The sequence below is a fragment of the Chaetura pelagica genome, unplaced genomic scaffold (genome assembly GCF_000747805.2).
Source record: "Chaetura pelagica isolate M959 unplaced genomic scaffold, ChaPel_1.0 scaffold408, whole genome shotgun sequence".
NCBI classification, from domain to species: Eukaryota; Metazoa; Chordata; class Aves; order Apodiformes; family Apodidae; genus Chaetura; species Chaetura pelagica.
The window spans coordinates 1,069,247-1,087,831 of NW_009954229.1; the positions used below are offsets into that span (position 1 = coordinate 1,069,247).

The following is an 18,585-nucleotide window of genomic DNA, read 5'->3' on the forward strand; positions in this document are numbered from 1 at the left end:
GGAATGCCAGGACCACAATGGGAAATACCCTTTTCCTCGCACAACAAGGGGCAATGCTGCTCTCATCTCTGTTTTATAAACCCTCAAGCTTCCCTGGAGAAAATGTAGGATGCAGGCAAAGTGACATGACCCTGGCTACAGGGAGCATAAGGGTTGGAGAAAGGAGGAAAGCATTGGCCACCAGACTGACCTCCTCGAGCCAAGAAGACACTGTCCCAGCTCAGCTGCCCCTCACCCGTGACTCGTGGCAGACAGCACAGCTCCTCTCCAATTACTTGCTGCACATGGAAAAGCCAAGCCCTGAGCTTCAGGAGTAGCTTTGAACCTGTTTGAACCTCACAATGTTGGCGAGACAAGCACAGCCCTCCCTGGGCTGCCCATGCAAAGCAGGCACCCGGTTTTCTGCCTCAGTTTCCCCACTAGGAGAATGAGGACGTGCAAAACATACGAGCAGGTGCACAAAGGAGTGAAGATTTATCCTTTCGTGGCAAAGCCTGGTGAGAGGCTCTCAGGTGAGGGTAGATGGGAATTCAGTTAAAAGCAGGTGACAGAACCAGAGGGTCCCCTGTCACTCAGCTCATGCATGGCCAGGGCTGGGGAGGTTGGGGTGACATGGGAGGTGGTGTGGGCTGGGGCTCCTCACGCAGCCTCGCTCCTCGCCCCATCGCCTGCAGAAAAGGAAGGGAAGAGCTGGCAGTGTCATCACACACGATCCTCTTAATTAGAGCCCTCCACCTCCTGTGGCACAAAGCTAATTAAAAGGCAGCCTGGTGCTTTGAGAGCACTGGGCTGGATGTGCCTGAGTGTGCGAGCACCCAGCACCTTCCTGATCCCCTCCCTTCCAAGGGAGGAGCATCCTGGGGTCTGCCCTGTGCCACCCCACGCTGGTCAGAATCCCATGCCAGGGGCCTGACTCAGCCACGTGCCACATCCCCTGGCCCAGGGCACCTTCTAGAAGCAGCCACAGAGACAGGGACACCGATGAGTTTCTGAGCATGGGACAGGGACATGCCAGTGCCCTGGTCACAAACCTGTGTGGCTGTTGCCATCCATGTGGGATGAGGGACACGGCTTTGGGAATGGCACCCTGATGCTCAGCTGGGCTGCAGGCAGCTGCCTGCACCTCTCATGCTGCACCACCACTGCTCATCATTGTGTCATGGATGATGCCATCTCCAATAAGGCAAAATCCATGGGTGTGGGGTGAACTCTGGCTCTTTAACAACCATCCAAGCAAAATCTCAGTGATTCTGGATATGACACGGATGAATCTTCCTATCACACATGGGACTTGAATCACCCCAGGTACAAAGGCAGCTCTGGCTTGCAAAGGGTGGTGACACTGCCATGTGCCAAACCCTACTGCCACTGCTCAGGGCCCTGGCACCATCATCCCAGCTCTGCTCCACTTTCCATGGCCTGGGAGGGAGGAGAGATGCTCAGCAGCTGGACACCAGGAGCTGCAAACTCCCAGCTGCTTTCAAGCAACCCCACCAGCTCACATCCAGGCCTGATTTTAAAAGTCACTACAGCTCCTGAATGTGCCCCAAAGGTGTCCAGAGAGTTTCTACCAAGGTTATAAACATTTCTAGCTATTTTTCATGTTGTTTCTCTCACTGCAAGCATACATGACAACTCTGGAGACAGCAACCACCCTACACATCATTGCATCACAGGTTTCCCCTTCTTATCCTCCCCACGACATGGTCCCAGGCAGTGCCAGTAGCAAATGGACACCAAACTTCTCAGCCAGAAACCAGATTTCAACATTTGTGATGTTTTTCAAAGGCAAAAAAAGTTAGATTCACCCTCAGAAGCCAATTTTTCACAAGTATGTTATGCTACGGGCCACCACTGGAGACCAAACCTCCAGTAGTGACAGCAGAGAAATGAGACTGGCGACTCCTACTTTCCTCCTTTGTGGTAGCTGGAGCAGGGGGAGCTGGGGCTCCCCACACCAGATCCCACCCTCCTAGAGAGAGAGAGCCCACGGCTTCAGCTCTCACCTGAGCACTGGCTACATTTCAGGCTTGTCACCCAACCACACTATCCAGCCTCACCTCTCTTCTCCCCCTTTCCAGGTCATTGCCGTGGTCATGGACATGTTCACTGATGTTGACATCTTCAAGGACCTGCTGGATGCTGGCTTCAAGAGGAAAGTGGGAGTCTACATCATTTTGGATGAGACCAACGTGAAGCACTTCCTACAAATGTGTGAGCGAGCCCAGATGCACGCCGGGCATTTGAAGGTAAGGATGGTCTGAAGGGTCCAGGGCTGGGTGGCCTCCTCCAGTGCAGGGAGATGATGAGGTCTTGAAGGGATCATAACCCCAAAACTTTGGGCAGTCCTAGGTTAATTTAGTCCATTTTTCCTACAACCAGAGCTGAAGGTGATGGTCAAATCCAAAAGGATCATGATGGAAGGGAAAAGATGATAGATGGGGACATGGATTTCCACCCAGCAAAACTGGATGCAGAAATCCTGGGGTCTGCTGGTGCCATCCAGAGCTGGCTTTGGGGCAGAGGGGTGTTCAGGGGGCTGCGGCCCCAGAGGGATGGGTATGACTCAAGCAGGGCACTGCAAAGCCCAGGGGTAAACCTACATGCTCAGCTCATCCTGTTGAGCCAGCCAGTAAGAGGGAAGGCACAAGAGGAAGGCTGCTCTGCCAGGGCCCCATCCCTGCTGTCACCTGCCCCACACCTGCACCTGCCCCTGGCAGGACCAGCAGGAGCTGCCACCAGCCGGTTCTCTCGCTTTGGGGCTTTCCCACATGTCAGAGGCTGGAGTTAAAAACCTCAATTTTCCCCTTTTCCAGAACCTCTGCCCCAGCACGGGGCTGGGAGCAGAGCAGAGGCAGCCACACTACCTGTGACCCCAGCAGCTGCTGAGGTGCCCTCACTGCTCTCACGCAGGGACTGATCTGCCCACACACACCGTGTTCACCTGTCCCCAGGGCTGCTGCACACATCGCTCCTGTGCACAAGCCCTGTTTGAAAGAAGGGAAGATAGAGCAGTGTGAGACATGCCCAGCAGTGCAGGGGCTCAGTCCCCAGCCCAAAGTGCCCCAAAGCCTTCATACATCTCTGAGTGTGTTGGGAGTGCAGAGAAAAATCCCCATGCACAGAGCAGAGGATGGGGGAAGACAAAGGGGCAGAGGAGCAGGGGGCTGGGGTGTGATGGCCTCAGGAGCAGCCACAGGGCCCCTCACTCCAGCCACAGGATGCAGTCCCAGGCTCCCTGCTGGGCACTGGTGCTCCCATCACCAACATCAGGTGCAAAGGCACCAGAGCAGCCCAGCGGTTTCAGTCTGGGGCTTGGACATCCCCTCTCCCAGCTGTCCCCAGGTCCCTCAGCCTGGCCTGTTGCTCAGCAGAACAGCCACATCCCTGTGCCTGACGTCACCTCTCCTGAGGTCACCGGCTGCCAAATGGCTGCGGGGAGACCTGTGCCTGGGCAAGCTCCCCAGATCTGCTCAGAGTGAGGACAAAGCTGCAGCTGAGCAGGAACATGTATGAGCCACGACACCCTCACCCCGGGCTGGCACGGGCCCGGGACACGTCAGGGGCTTGGGGACACCCACCCTGGGGAGCCGAAAGCACTGAGCCCTGCACCTCCCCCAGCCACGGAGCTCCCAGCCCCGCTTAATTGCTGCTCACAACAATTAAACCAGACTCAGTGAGCTTTAAGCCGCGTCCAAGCTCCCCAGAGAGTCTGGTATCCCTCCACCTCAAGACCAGAAAAGCCAGAGCTGACGCACGCCAGCATTTTCATGCATGAACCACCTCAGTGGCAGGACAGGAAAAGCAGGAGAACATCTGCAGAGCTCGGCAAAAGTCTAGAAGTTGAGATTTGCCACATATTGCAGCCGGTTCGCTGGCCCGGGCTGCAGCAGGGCAGGAGGCTGGGAGGAAAGTAGGGCAGTGTCTGGGAGCTGCTGGGTAAGCCAGGAGATGCTCCCCAAACAGTAGGTTTATCTCGGTGCCTGCTGCAATTAGCGAGCGGCTTCGGGCAAGGCGGTTGCTCGGTTGAGCAATGATGAGTTCCTGGGGAGTGATTCACCCCGTGCCGGGCTGGGCAGGAGCCCACGGGCTGGGCAGGAGCCCACGGGGCTGGGCAGGAGCCCACGGGCTGGGCAGGAGCCCACGGGGCTGGGCAGGAGCCCACGGCGCCGGGCGCTCGCTCCTGCGCGCTCGTCTTGGCAGAGATTAAATAAACAGATCTTACTTCAGAGCAGCGATCCCGCCAGAGCCAGGAGGAAGGGAAAGGTAACTGGCACCTTGCTCCTGGGGAGCTTTGTTCCCCTGGGTGTTACCTGAGAAAAACCCACGGCTGCCTTTGTGCGAAGTTTCAGCTCCGAGACAGTGATGGACGCCCTGGGAGAGGCAGGGACGCCCGGGGCAGCTCCCGGGGCTCTCGGCAGCCCCCCGCGCAGGGACAACGTGGGACAAGAGTCACAGAATCCCAGACTGGTTTGGGGTGGAAGGGACCTTAAAGATCATCCAGTCCCAACGCCCCTACATGGGCAGGGACACCTCCCACCAGCCCAGGCTGCTCCAAGCCCCATCCAACCTGCCCTTCAACATTGCCAGGGATGGGGCAGCCACAGCTTCCCTGGACAACCTGGGCCAGGGCCTCCCCACCCTCATAGTGAAGACTTGCTTCCTCAGTTCTCATCTCAGCCTACCCTCTCTCAGTTTGAAACCCTTCCCCCTCATCCCATCCCTCCCTGTCCTTGTCCAGAGTCCCTCCCCAGCTTCCCTGGAGCCCCTTAAGCACTGGAAGGTGCTCCAAGGTCTCCCCAGAGCCTTCTGTCCTCCAGGGTGAACACCCCCAACTCTCTCAGCCTGTGGAATGGAAACTGTCACCCCAAACTGCTTGCCAGCCACCCCCAGTGCCGGCCATCACTAACACTGAGGTGTTCAGCATCACTCCCCCCAGCCACACCAGGGAAAAATGCAAATGCTAAGAGAAGAAAATCAAAAGCATAAAAAAACCCCCAAACTCCTCCACTCCATGTGTAAAACTTGCCTGGAAGCCTGGTCAGGAAAGTCGCTGCTTTTGCATCAAAACCAGCTTCAAATCACAGTCCCTCCTGCCAGGCACACAGGAGAGGGGACAGTGGTGAACTTAGACTCAAGGCTTTGCCAGGTCAGAGAGGAGACCCCAGGGCAGCAGATGAGGGAAGCCTGAGGTGGGAAGGAAAACCACTTGGTGCCTTTTCTTTTTTGTCTTTTAGAAGCTTTTTAAATAAAAATTCCAACCATGAAGGGCACGACCTAATGAGGACACGGTGCTTTTAGCAATGGCATCACCAACATCCCAGCAGGACAGGGAGGAATGCAGCTGCTTTCATAAGAAAATATTTTCTCCCCACCCAAGGGAGACCATTTGAAAGATGCTATCTGCTCAGCTGCAAAAATATGCTGGTGCTCTCCAGAGAAAAGCACAGAGGCATGAGACAGACTGCACATCAGAAATTCATGTTCTCAGAGCCAGGGCTGCCCCTCCCTGCCTGGGCTCCCTGAGAGGGGACACCCCAGCCCCTGGCCATCTCTGCACGGACCCACTGTGGGAGGTGCCCTTTTGCTCCATGTCCCTGGGTTTCATTTCCCCAGGGTGATAAGATGTTTCCCCACTTTTTAATTTTTCCCATTCAGCCTTAAAAAGAGGGCTAGATGCTCAGATTTAGGAGCACAGCACGGCAGGAACCACCAGCAGGTCCACTTGTGCTGCCCTGGGGTCACCACCTTCCCCTAATAACACTTGTGCTTCTCCCACTGGGGAGAAGGTGAAGAATCACCTCTCCCATGATGGCATTTGCATAGATCCCAGGAGATGGAAAATGTTTGGCAGCACTATCACACGCCGCTCACCCACGGGCACGGGCAGCACCAAGTTCAAGAGGTAGAAAACACTGCCCAACACATGAGCAGAGCAGGAAATTCCTGAAGCCAAGTCCTTGGCTCACTCCACAGCCCTGGGCAAGTTATTTTATCTTCCCATCACTGTGGCCTCCTCTGAGACAACCACAAAGAGTGATTCCCACTCCTGGAGGGGCTGTGGAGCATCCACAGGGGCATCAATGGAGAGGTGAAGGATGCTCTGAAGACCAGCCTTTTGCTCCTGCTCACACCTTTGCCTTTGCTTTGCAGAACCTACGAGTCCGGAGCACGGGGGGGACAGAGTTTTTCACCCGCTCAGCCACCAAGTTCAAAGGGGCTTTGGCCCAGAAGTTCATGTTTGTGGATGGGGACCGGGCCATGTGTGGATCCTACAGGTAATCAGTGGTGTCTCCTCCCACCCACCCATGGAGGTGTTGGTCAAAGGACTGACAGGGACCCACATGGTCTGAGTCCTGGTCCCAGGACCCTGTCCCAGACTTGTTTTCTTCCTCCTAAAGTGGGAGATGATTTTTTCAACACCAGCCTGAGCCTTGGAGTGGGACTCAAGGGGTCCTCACTGCTCTACAGCCAGGTCTAGGAAACTCCTCCTTGGAGGTGGTGGGACACATCAAGTGCTTCTGCCAGGGGATGTAATGATCACAAGGAAAGACAAAAGCATCAAACTGCAGCCAGTCCTTGCTCTCAGGTTGATCTCAACTTTTCCAGTTAAACATTTCCTACCCAAAATATTTTGTCCAAATGAAAACTTGCTTTGGTAGAAATGGATCAGTCTTGGGAAGCTTTTGAGCTCAAAAAGACAAGTTTAATAAACATGGAACTGAAACATTTCCTCCTTTCTGGCCATAAGAGAAAACACATCCATTTGTGAGTCATTTTTCTTAACTAAACCCCAACAGAGAAAGGAAAAGCTGCCAACACTGGAGTAAAAAACTAAGTGGCCCTCAGCAAATACCTGGTAGTTTTACTCCAAGTTCCAGTGTGCTCAAGACTTCAAACTCTTCCCTCTGATTTGAGATGGGAGCTCTATCTTCCATCTTGTTATTATTCATGTTTACAGTGAGATCATGTCCCTGCTAGTACCACCAGTCCCCTGGGGGATCCCAGGGCTGGGGAGAGGCACATTATTTACCAGCGAGTGCTCAGAACGTTTCCAACGTGTTTCTGTTCCAGCTTCACCTGGTCCGCGGCAAGGACAGACAGAAACGTCATCACGGTCCTCTCTGGCCAAGTGGTGGAGGCATTTGACAAGCAGTTCCAGGAGCTCTACCTGATGTCCAAGGGGGTGAGCCTTAAGTCCATCTCCATGGGTGAAGAGCCCGAACCCGAGCCCGTAACGCTGCCCTCGGTCGTGCCAGTGACCCCTGCCAACGCTGTGGTGAAGAAGCTGATAAACCCTAAATACGCTCTGGTGAAGGCCAAGAGTGCAGACCAGATCAGCAAGACTTCATCAGAGAACCAGGACAAAAATCAGAAGACAGACAACAAAGGGAAAGCCCTGCCTGAGGGCCAGGCGGGCGACAGGCACGGCGACGTGGCAGACCTCTCCCTGCTCATCCACCCCGGTCTCCTGAATCTGGAGAAAGCCAACATGTTTGACTATCTGCCCACCTGGGTCGAGCCTGACCCTGAGCCTGGGAGCGAAGTCTTGGGCTACATCAACATTATTGACCCCAAGATAAAGAACGTGAAGCTCTCGCAGATGAACCGCATCAAAGTCTGCGACGTCTCCCAGGCCAGCGCCCAGCACCGGCAGATGCTGAGGAACAGGGAGATGGAGAACAAGAACTCAAACCAAGAGCCACCTCTGGTGTCCCCCTGCCAAAGACAGACCTCACAGACCCCCCTGGAAGCTCCTGCAGCCCCTGCTACCAGCCCCTTTGAAGGTGCCAGCTGGACAACAAAGCAAGCAGGAACATTTACCACTTCACCATTGGGCCACCGCTTGAAGCCACCAGAGGAGACACTGGAGGACATCAAGCTCCCAGTTCCTAAGCCAAGAACCATCCCCGTTGGTGTTCTTGTCACCAAAGTCACTACACCCTGTGACAGCAGCACTACCTTGGAGGTTGACATGCAGCCACCACTAGCTGACCACATGGATGCAAAGCAGGAACCAGAGGAGATCCCCAACAGAGCTTCAATGGAGACCTGCCATCTCCAGCCAGACCGGCCAGCAGTGGGACCACAGGAGGACAGAGGGCCTCCCTACACACACAATGGGCTGGGAGAAGAGGAAGAGGAGGAAGAGGAGGAGTACATCACTCTCAGTGACCAGGAGAGCTACTCCAGCAGCTCTGCTGACCACAGCTACCGCCGCTCCAACGCCTCCTCCATCTCAGACGAGTACTTTGAGGTGAGGGATCGCTACGGGCCTCTCCGCAGAACCAACTCTGATGTCACCCACAATGGGGAGATCCTGCCCATCCAGAGGAAGCTCAGTGACCCTCACATCAGCCGGGGCACCTTCCTCAGCCCCTTGGGGAGCCTTCCCTCCCTGAAGCACGTCCGCATGGAGGACGTGCCGAAGAGGAGGAGCAACGCTGTGGAGATTAGGTGTGTGCTGCCCCGCACCATCCTGGATGGGAACAGCTCCTACCCTAGCAGTGCTGCACAGGTAGGACTTCATACTATAACCTTCCCTACGTTTCTCCACCCTGCCAAGGTTGCAAACCTGGAGGTGACCCAGCCAGCTCAGCCAAGGCGTGGTGTCATCCCTAGAGCTTTGGTGTCGCGTCCTAGATGCTGAGATCAAGACTCCCCATATGAGAGAATAACACCCTACACCCTTGGTGGGAGTCACCCAAGAGGTGCTGCTCTCGCCTGGGAAGGTGGTGGCCAAGCCACACCTCTTGAGTACAATGGGAATGGCTGGAAAAAGGGAGTTTTTTGGGAACTGGGGATTATCCCGCGGCTTTGGGTTGTGGGATGGAGCTCAGCAGCTCTGGGCAAAGCCCATCAGCAGTGGCATCGTGCCCAGCCAGGGCCAGACTGTATGTGCAGGCGTGTCCTTCTCAGGCTCATTTTCTACCTTCTTGCAAAGGTGATTAGCATCAAAGTAAAAACACTTGGACACATAATTAGGCAGAGCAAGACAGCAGAGAAACAGGGATGACAACCTCTGTGGGTGAGTGTTGCAGTCAGCAACTTTGTGGCAGGTCCATGAGTGACACCAGGCCCTTGTCACCACCCCCACCCCCAAATAGGGCACATGCCAGCATCCCCACCATGGTGGGACCATCACCCCATCCAAGCAAGGGGTTGGTGGGGTCGATCCCCTATTTCCACCCAAGCTCTTTGGCTTCTTGGACTACCAAGCATTTTTTGGTTTCTCGAGGCTTCCCCCACCTTTGTTTTTAGGGCTTTCAAATCCCCCAGGGTTAAATCGGCAGATGAAATCCCTGGAGCCACCTGAGGTTACCCCAGCTGAGCATCTAATCTGTATTTAGAGGGAATTAAATTTACTAGCCCAGAATCCACTTGCATCTCCCTTCCCAGGCAGCAACACACAGCTGAGAGCAGGGCTTTAATCCTTGCACATCAAATATCTCCTCACACCCCATGGAGCTGTGCAGGGCAAGGAGCACCAAGCCCTTTGATGCTCTGTGACCCAGGTCCCAGATGTCACCTTGCTAGGGGTGGCCAGGTACGTTTGTGTTCCTGCAATAACTTGTTCTGGCCCTTTGATGCAAGGCGGGTAATTAACGCCCCAGAAGGGTTAGGAAAGCCAGCACTCAGAGGCTGGAAACCTGCAGAGGGTAGTTTCTCCCATGTGTAAAACAGCAACCTTGAATCCAACAGGAATCACCACCAAACACTTTTATGCTGGGCCCACGTTTCTTACACCCTGGCCCAGCATAGTCCAAAATGCAAGTGGAGGCTCTTGCCAGGCAAACATCAGGTTTTCCATCCACCTAGAATGCTGCACCTACTTTCAAAACCTGCCTGGACACCATCCTGTGCGACTTGCTCTATGTGAACCTGCTCTGGCAGGGGGGTTGGACTAGATGATCTCCAGAGGTCCCTTCCAACCACCAGCATTCTGTGATTCTGGTTATCTCTGGAGCATCTCCTTGCCAAAATGCACACCACCCTGTTCACACCAGGCTACGAATAGCATTAGCTGATGGCACAAAGAGAACACCAAGGACTTTTAGGTTCTCTTCTGTCCCATCTCCCTCCTGCAGACTCCCCCAGATCTGTAGAGAACAGAGGTTTCCAGACAAGTCCTCCCACCTCCCCTCCCTTCCATTTGCCACTTAGTGACAGGCAAAATGTCTGTCCTGGCAGCTCCATGTCCACACGTTGGGACCTTACCTGGGTACAGGACCCTGCTGATCATCCCTGGCATGATGATAAGGAACAAGGGCAGCATCTTCAGGTAGCTGGCCAAGATGGAGCCGGCCTTGGCATGACTCAGGTTCTTGGCAGAGAGCGACCGCTGGACAATGACCTGGGGGAGAGAGCCAGGTGGAAGGGTTGAGCAGCCACCAACACCTCCCAGTCTACATCAGCCTCTTCCTTGCCCAAACTGCATCCCACGTGCTAGAGCCGTTGGGCATGAGGCCCAAACACAGAGGAGATGTACCCAACCCACAGGCTGGGTTTCTCTCCAGACCAGCAGCAGGTCATTGTTATGCCACAACACCACAAAAGCCCAGTGCAACCACAGCAGCATGTCCTCCTGCTGATATCAACCATTACCCACCATCATCCTCTCCCCTCTTGCCCCTTCTATTCAACTTCCTCCCCAAAGAATGCCCACAATAAGAGGGACACCAGGTCCAGCCTCCTCCTACCACAACTCCACCACCAACACTGCTCAGACCATCATCACACTTCAAAGCTGACCCATGTCCATCCACAATGCAGCCCTTGGGTTTTGAGGAAGCCTCTCTTAAATAGGCAACATCTGTAGGAAATGCTGACCTCAAAAGAGCCCAGACTCTCCCCAGGGGCTTACAGAGAAGTGCTCAGCACCCTGCAGGACTCAGCTGCTCCAAAGCAAACACTGGATCATGCCATGGTGGGCAGGAGGGACCAGGTGCCAGTTCCTGGGGTGGGATGCTTGGGAAGCTGTGGTTTAACTTCTACCCAGGAGCCAGAGCACATCAGGAACCGTAGGCCCCACCACCCAGCTAAGTCACCACATCAGGCACATGGTGATCTCAAAGCTAAACCACCCTTAGTCTTCCCCACCCAAAGACACCCCAGACCTTAGCAGTGATTTTAAGCAATATAGTTAAAACAATCTAACGCTGTCTGAGCTAAACTGCTGTAATGCAGCCTCCTGGTCCAGGCAGGAGGTGTCTCCTCAGGATTTAATGACTCAACACCAAGTTGATGCCAAGAGAACAGCAGGGGTCTCAGCAGAGGCAGGACAGGTCGGGGCAGCAGCTCTGCAGCCTCACGGCCCCAGCTCATCCTGCTGTCAGCACCTGCACTCACTAGATCCAATCTCAGCCCAGCACTGTCTGCACGGGTGCAATCACACCTCCAGATTGCAGGGCAGACACACCCAAAGAGGGAGATCAATATCTGGTGACCACAGCCATGTGTTCAGGCCTTACTCAGTCCAGGATTAACACTAATGGTGCTCAGACCCAATTCAAACATGTCTCTCAACCCAGGTAATCAGAGCCACCCCCGCAGTGGTGTTGCAGCTCAGTGTTGCCTCCTGATCCCACCTCCTCTCCCAACCCTCCATCCTTTCATCTGACCTCAGCAGCCACCTAATCCCACAGGTTGGGTCTGGGTGGCTGAATGCTCCTTGGGCCTGAAATGAGCACTTAGATGATTAAGATGGGGGTTCAGGCTGCAGCTGGAGAGAAAGCGTTGAGATGCTGCTGACATCCTTGATCCTGGATCTCCAGGTGGCCATGACTGGGCTTGGGACAGCTTCCAGCCTGCCAGGGCTGCTCGGGGAGTGGCTGCTGAGGTGCTGCCAAGGGCAGGACAGTGCGTTGCCAGAGCGAGAAATCACAGGAGCAGCACCAGTTAAGACTCGAGGCAGTTTTGAACTGACACCAGACCCAGAAGAATTTGGGCAAGGGTACACCAAGTGGCAGAGAGACTTGTCTGTGAGGACCAAGTCCTCGGCACAGAGGTGTGAAGGGGTGTCCATGCAGGGGAGCAGCATTGCCCAGGCAGCAGCAGCTCATCTCTTTTCCTGCTCTTTAACACACAGGGGACGCACATCTACCGTTACCGACCCAGGAACCCCGCAGGCAGAGAGCAAGGCAAGGAGGTCTCCTGCTCTCCAACACATGAGAAACCCCTTGGGGCCACCAAATACAGAGGGGATGGAGCTGAGCCCAAAAAGACCATTGCAGGCAGCCAGCCATACTGGCAGAGCAAAGCCTTCAGCCCCACCAAGCCCACGCCACACGGCCGCCTGTCACCAAGCAACCCCAGAACATCAAGCAAACATTTAACCTCTCTGCCAGAAAGCCAGAAGACAACCGAGGAGATGAGGACACCCCTTGGCATCCCACTCTCCAAACTGTCCCAGTCCAAGCACCTCAAGAACAGGGTTGCGGGAGCCCTAGGTGCTTCTATTGACTCCAAAAAGAAGCTCCCCGAGACCACCAGCCAGAAGGACCATTAGGTGCTGATGCAGGTGGACTTCTAGGTCAAGAGCAGTAGTAGAGCGTGCCTGGACCTCAGGCAACACCGTGTTACATGGGGCAGGGGATTCTTGTTTACATTTACCTGGTCAGTGCACCAGTACCACGTGGCCATGATAGACAGCCCAAAAGTCATCCCAGTCCAGGGCAGATCTCCAGAGACTGGATCTCGGAAGAGGTGCATGGCATCCGCTCTGGGCAGGTGGCAGGTAGTGTTGGGAATAATCTTGGATGGCACAGCTTTTAAATAGGCCTCTTCCAGGTTGGGGTAACCTCCAATCTCATCAAAAGCTGGAAAGCAGCAACGGGGGAGGCTGGTTAGAGTTGAGCTGAGATCAGCTGGCAAAACACTCACCAACTCGTTAACTCAGATGTGCTGCCCAGAGAGGGAGGGCTTGTTGGTGATCATGTTTTCTTTTAGTTATTTAAGAGAGTCTTCTGTTAACGTTTTGCACAGCAGGTCCCAGCACAGTCTGCCCTCCCTTCAGAAGTGACCCGTGTTCTGGGACAAAGGCTCTTCAAGGGACTCACTTCTTTTGACCTTTTACTGTAAACCCAACCTGTTTGTTAAAGCTCCCTGGTCCCAGAGCAGGGGAATCTCACCTAGGACTATTAAAATGCAAGATGAGGAAGCCTTTGGCTTGATATGCTACAGCTCAAGGTGCCTTGGCACGACTCTCTGGCCAAATCTTTTCTACCCCTCCCACCTCCCAGGAGGCTTCAACCCCAAACTTCCAGCAACCGGGGAGGGGGGGTAGGGTGGGAGGAAAAGAAAAAGGAAAAAAAAGGAGCAAAAACAAGACCTTTTTTTGCTGGTTTTTTTCCTAGGAAATGGGATCCAAGGTCTGGGCTGTAGCCTGAGCCCTGCTGAGGAATATGTGCCATGAACAAGCCCTAGCAAGCGAGAGCCTCTGAGCCCTTGGCAGCCACAGACCCCGGCAGCAGCTGCCAACCAGCCCGGGCTCTGCTCTGGCCTCCCACCCTCTCCCTGCTCCTGAGGGGCACGGGCTGAGCCCTCTTTGCAGCTCCCCCGGTACCTCCAGCAAGAGGGGTTTGGAGCCAGTGGCAGCGCCTTGGGGAGGAGGGAGGGATGGGGAAGCACAGCAACGCTCACCCAGGGCAGCAGCCGTCGGGGGGGGATAAACAGGGGGTGCCTGGGCACCCCCACACCCAGGGCAGCTGCTGATGCTCAGGAGAGGAGGCTCTGGGATCCACACCAGGCTCATGGAAGGGAGGCTCAAAGCAAGACCCACGAGCATCCCTCAGTGGATTCACACCCTTCCCTCCTCCCTGCAGTCCAGCTGTTCTATCCCACATCCCTTCCACCCCCGCCCGTGGGCTGCGGTCCAGACCCTCAGCTCAGCCCCCTCCAACACAGCAGCATGGTGGGAACGTGCTCCTGAGAAGTCACCCTCCTGCAGGTCTGTGCCCACAAGTGCTGCTTTTTTTGACCAAGAGCAAATCTCTCAGGCATTGGGTGCTGGACACTGGAATCACCATCAAGTGCCAGCTTGAGTGAATCCCAGTTCCCAAGACACCCATCCTGCTCCATTGTCCTCCCCTGCCCGAGGACAGCCCACTCCCTCCAGCCCCATCCCAGGGTTTCCCCCAGATCTGAGGCTTTTAGGGAGCTTGCTAAGGGGCACCATCCACCCTTTGCAAACCATCTCCCCATATTTCACAGGGAGTCAGCATTTGGAAGCTCCTCCTGCTCTTGTGCAAGCAGCCCTGGCCCCCCTCCAGCGCTGGGTTTATCCAGGCACTGGCTACTCCCAGGCTTTGCACGGGCGTTGGGCACCAACAAAAGCTCTCCAGAGGCAGAGACCCAGTGCTGAAAGCAGAGATTTGTGCCTGGGGCTGCAGGCCTGCTCTCTTCCAAAGCTGTTTGCTGGCAAGTCATGAGATCTCCACTCCCTGGGATGGAAGAGCAGGACAAGAACCTGCGGGCAGTGGGAGCTCAGCCTGCAGCTGCAGGGCTGCAGCCCGTGGGCTCCGCTGGGATTCACGGCCCTGCGGTGATCAGAGCGGGGTGCAGGATAGCACAGTATCTTCTAGCTGTGATGCTGGCGCCAAGCAGGACCCCTGCCAGCACCTCTGCCTGCCAAAACAGCCACTAGCTCCTGAGTAAGTGAAGTCCAAGATTTGTCTACAGTCCCCCAGTCTGCACCCTCTTGTTGTCCGACTCGAGACTGCTCTGCCCAGCATCGCACCCGCGGGGACTCGCACAGCCCTCCTGTGTGAGATGTCACTTCGGAGCCAAGCAGCTTGTTTGTTCCTCCCTCCAGCAGCAGCAGGGCAGCCTCCAGCTCCTCAGGTCTCCCGAGACCCCAGGGAAAAACTGTGTGACCAGCGGCTTTTGGCTCCCCTGGATCAGTCCCTCTCCCTGCAAACCCTGTGCTGCACTTGGCAGCAAAGCCAAAAACCACCAGGCTCTGCAGTCACTGGAGGGGACCTCCCAGGCCTGGCCACCCTGCCCTCCTGCTTGGGCTCTGCTTTGCTGCACCCAGCCCAGCTTGCTGACAGGAGCTTCAAAGATCCCCATGGCCAACTGCAGCTCCAGACAATGACCAGCAACGTCCACACACTTCATCTAACACAAGAGCTGTGGCCTCTGCTCGGATCTGCCTGGACAGACAATATGCTCAGCACAGCTCCTTGCTTCTGCTGGGGTATTTGGTTCTATTGTTACTTCTCCAGGAAGTATCTGTCCTTTCATTTGTTTTTTGTAAATATACTTTGCTGCATCCAGGGCTCTCCCAGGAGCAAGCTCTGCTTTTGCACAGGGGAGCAGCTGTGGGACCGGGCTGGCTGCAGGTCTGTGGCTGCTCCCACCTCCTCACCAGAGCTCCTGCACTGCCTTGGGTCAAAGCCTTTCCTACCCACCTGCCTAAGCAGACTTCTCCAGGAGATCAGAGAGTGACAGAATTTTTTTAGTTGGAAGGGACCTTAAAGACCGAGTTCCAACTCCCATGCATGGGCAGGGACACCCTTCACCAGAACAGGCTGCTCAGAGCCCTGTCCAACCTGCCCTTGAACACCTCCAGGGATGGAGTCCCCACTCCTTATGAGACGGTGGAAAACATCTCAGGAGTGCCTCTGGAAATCATCCTCTGTAGGTAAACACCTGCCTTTGAAGCTAGGACCTGGCTTTTTACCTGTAACTCCTCAGGGCCAAGAGCCCCGATGGCAGGAGGTGGCTGATGAAAGCTCCAGCCTCCCAGGGGTGCTCCCTGCCTGAACCTATGGAGACACCACAGAGCTGAGCCTTCAGAAAGGGCTGGTGATGAACCATGCTCACTCCAGCCAGGAGGAAGGCACAGCACGGTGCTCTGCATCCCCAGGCAATCCCCTCTAGTGGTGCCTCGTCCTGGCACCACCTTCTACCACGCACGTCCCCACGAGGTGGGATCCTTTCTGAAGACCCCACTGTGGCACCGCAGCAAGTTTTGGCATCTCCACCCAGAGGAATGGCATGCAGGGGAAGCACAGGAGCACAGGGGACACGGAGGGACCACAGACTTTCTTCAGGTAAATGCCACAGTCCAAAACCCTGCGGGGCATCTTGGCCACTGAACTGCTCAGACTGAGTCTTTTTATTTATTTCCGAGGACATCCGAGTGGGGAGGGAAGGTGACCATGGATGGGGCCATCTCTGCTGTCTCAGCTCTTACCTTTCACTGCCAGCACGATGGCTCCAAGGACCATGATGAGCGTCTGCAGGGTGTCAGTGTAGATGACAGCCACCAGCCCTCCTGCACAAGAGCACAGCTCAGCATCAGGGGCTGCTGGGCCCGGCCAGGAAGTCTCAATAAAGCTGCCTCTGTGCTCGTGGGGACATGCCTGTCACCAGCCTCGACCTGCCCACACTGTGGTGGTGATGGGGGGCTGTGGGAAGGGGGCAACAGCTCCTCGGGGGGAGCAGGGACAGCTGCAGGGGCTGAGATCCCACACGGGGTGGGGAAGGGGAGCCCAGGGATGGGGGGAGGGGAGTGATGCAGCCCCACATCATCACACCATCAGGACACCAGCCATCCCCGACCCCAGCTCTTGGGATGCTCCAGCCACCAGACAGTACATCCAGGATGTTGATCTCATCACTCCTCCCTCCTCTCTCTAGGCTGTACCAGGCTTCCCCCTTCATACACCCCTCAGCTCTCCTCCCAACCCTACAGTTTTATTATTCCAGCAGCTGGCACATAACAAGGTCCCCCCTGGCCATCCAGCTAGCAACATCTCTCCCTTCCCATCCCAAGCTGTCCCTCCAGACCCGTTGCAAAACCCAGGACATCCTTACCCTGCCCAGACAGCAATGACTCAGCACATGAACCAAATCATTTAAAAGTAGCAGAGCTAAAGAACAATAGGTCTGAAATCAATCTGGTTTGAACTCAAGTCACCAACTCACATCCTGGGAGTTCAGGGCTGCACCCTCCCCGGCCATGCCTGGGGTATGAGGGGATGTTCTCAGGATGAGGGTGACACAGAGATCACACCCTCTGCCTGAGCTCTCTCCAAAGTGCCTGACTTCACAACAAGCCTTGTGGGCAGGAAAAAACAAAACAAAACAAGCAACAAACCAACAGATGGGATTTGCTTAAAACCAAAGTCTTGCAAAATCCACCATGTTTCGGATGTGCTTAAACTGCTTCCCATTTTGACAGCTGGGATGAGATAACCAGGGTGAATTTACTGCTGGGCATCTCCACCAGCACTACCAGGGAAGGGAACATCCCAGCCAAAATAACAGCCTAAAGGGCTGGCAGGGATACCTGGTCCTGCTGTCTGAGAGCAGGACTGCCAGCCAGGAGCCCCAACTTCCAGTCCCAGCTCCAAACTCTCATTTCCTCCAGATCACAAAAGAACCATATGGATCGACCCTTCACTAAAACAGCTGGTCCCAGGATGGGGAAGCACAGGCAAGAGATATTCCCAAAAAGCTTGCAGGGAGGGCAGCAGGATGCATCACAGACAGAGCAAGTGGGAGGGGAAGGAGGCAGGTAAAGGTTCCCAGCTTGTGGATTCCACAGGAATGGGCCTGTAACAGAATCCCTGATAACTGCTGTTACAAATAGGCACACACACAAGAAGGTTTGAACTGTGTGAAGGAGGAGCAGTTCTTACAAAGAAAAAGCTGTAATAACAAAGGAGAGCTTGTGCATCAAGTCATTGCCTGACCTGGAGCTCAAGAAAGATGCTCAGATACTGGCTGGATTGGGCAGGGAACATGAACCCTATTAATATAAATCCCCAAAAACTTTCCAAGAGCAAAAAACAAATCAAACACAGGAGTTGAAGTGGTGTGGTTCAACCAAAGGAGACAGAAGGAGGCCAGCAGAGGCTGAGCAACCTACCTGCAATGGTGTAGAGCCCTGTGACCAGCAGCATCAGGACAGTGGACAGGTAAAGGTCCCAGCCCAGGCAGACTTGCACAAAGAGGGCCCCCGAGTACAGGTCTGTCTGTGTGGGGAAGGAGAAACACGGGGGAGAGGTGACATCCCCTTGGGCAGGCAGCACCCGAGGGCTGCTGCAAGAGCAGAGCAGCAGGGAAATGGTCAACACCACAGGTACAGCTGGGACACTGCACTGCAGATGCCAGGGGGACACCACCCAGAGCCAGCACTGAAGCCCAGGGTCCCACATGGGTGGCTGTGTCACCACTGCAGACAGGTGTCATGGGCCACCTGCCCCACCCCCTACAGAGCAGAGCCAGCAGCTCCAGCAGCTGGGACATACAGGTGAGAAATGGGGTGCCTTGGAGCATTAGAGCTGCCACAGCCTTGGAGAGCAAAGCTGGGAGCTGGAGATACTTGGCTCTTTGTGAGACCAGACTGTGACCTGAGCTACCTCCTTGCCACCCTGAGAACTCCAGTTCCCTCCACTGATGCCAATGCTCAGGTGCCTCTTCAGGTGGCATCTCACCATGCTTTCTGCAGAGTCTTGGAGAGCCTGACATCAACCTGGTACCAAATGAGGGGACACGTTCCACCAAAACACCAGCACCCTTGGGTGCCCCTTGGAGGCACCAAAGCCACCCCCCCCAGCCCAGCACATCCCTGCT

General features: G+C 55.3%; 2 protein-coding genes across 4 annotated transcripts in view; one reads left to right on the forward strand and one right to left on the reverse strand.

Annotated features, from left to right (window-relative positions):
* FAM83G (family with sequence similarity 83, member G) overlaps window positions 1–12,508 on the forward strand; it is a 17,302-nt gene extending 4,794 nt beyond the window's left edge. Inside the window, exons 2-5 of the mRNA XM_010003554.1 lie at window positions 2,082–2,249; window positions 6,154–6,278; window positions 7,075–8,518; window positions 12,089–12,508. Of these exons, the coding sequence (XP_010001856.1) occupies window positions 2,082–2,249; window positions 6,154–6,278; window positions 7,075–8,518; window positions 12,089–12,508 (2,157 nt within the window). The remainder of the gene's footprint in view (window positions 1–2,081; window positions 2,250–6,153; window positions 6,279–7,074; window positions 8,519–12,088) is intronic.
* Window positions 1–18,585, reverse strand: part of SLC5A10 (solute carrier family 5 (sodium/sugar cotransporter), member 10) — a 41,680-nt gene that overhangs the window by 14,436 nt on the left and 8,659 nt on the right. For 2 of the 3 annotated variants that reach the window (XM_010003555.1, XM_010003557.1), the window contains exons 6-9: window positions 17,879–17,984; window positions 16,199–16,279; window positions 12,613–12,818; window positions 10,219–10,354 (exon numbers count right to left, since the gene is read on the reverse strand). In XM_010003555.1, the coding sequence (XP_010001857.1) occupies window positions 10,219–10,354; window positions 12,613–12,818; window positions 16,199–16,279; window positions 17,879–17,984 (529 nt within the window). The remainder of the gene's footprint in view (window positions 1–10,218; window positions 10,355–12,612; window positions 12,819–16,198; window positions 16,280–17,878; window positions 17,985–18,585) is intronic. The other variant, XM_010003556.1, reaches the window with a different exon arrangement.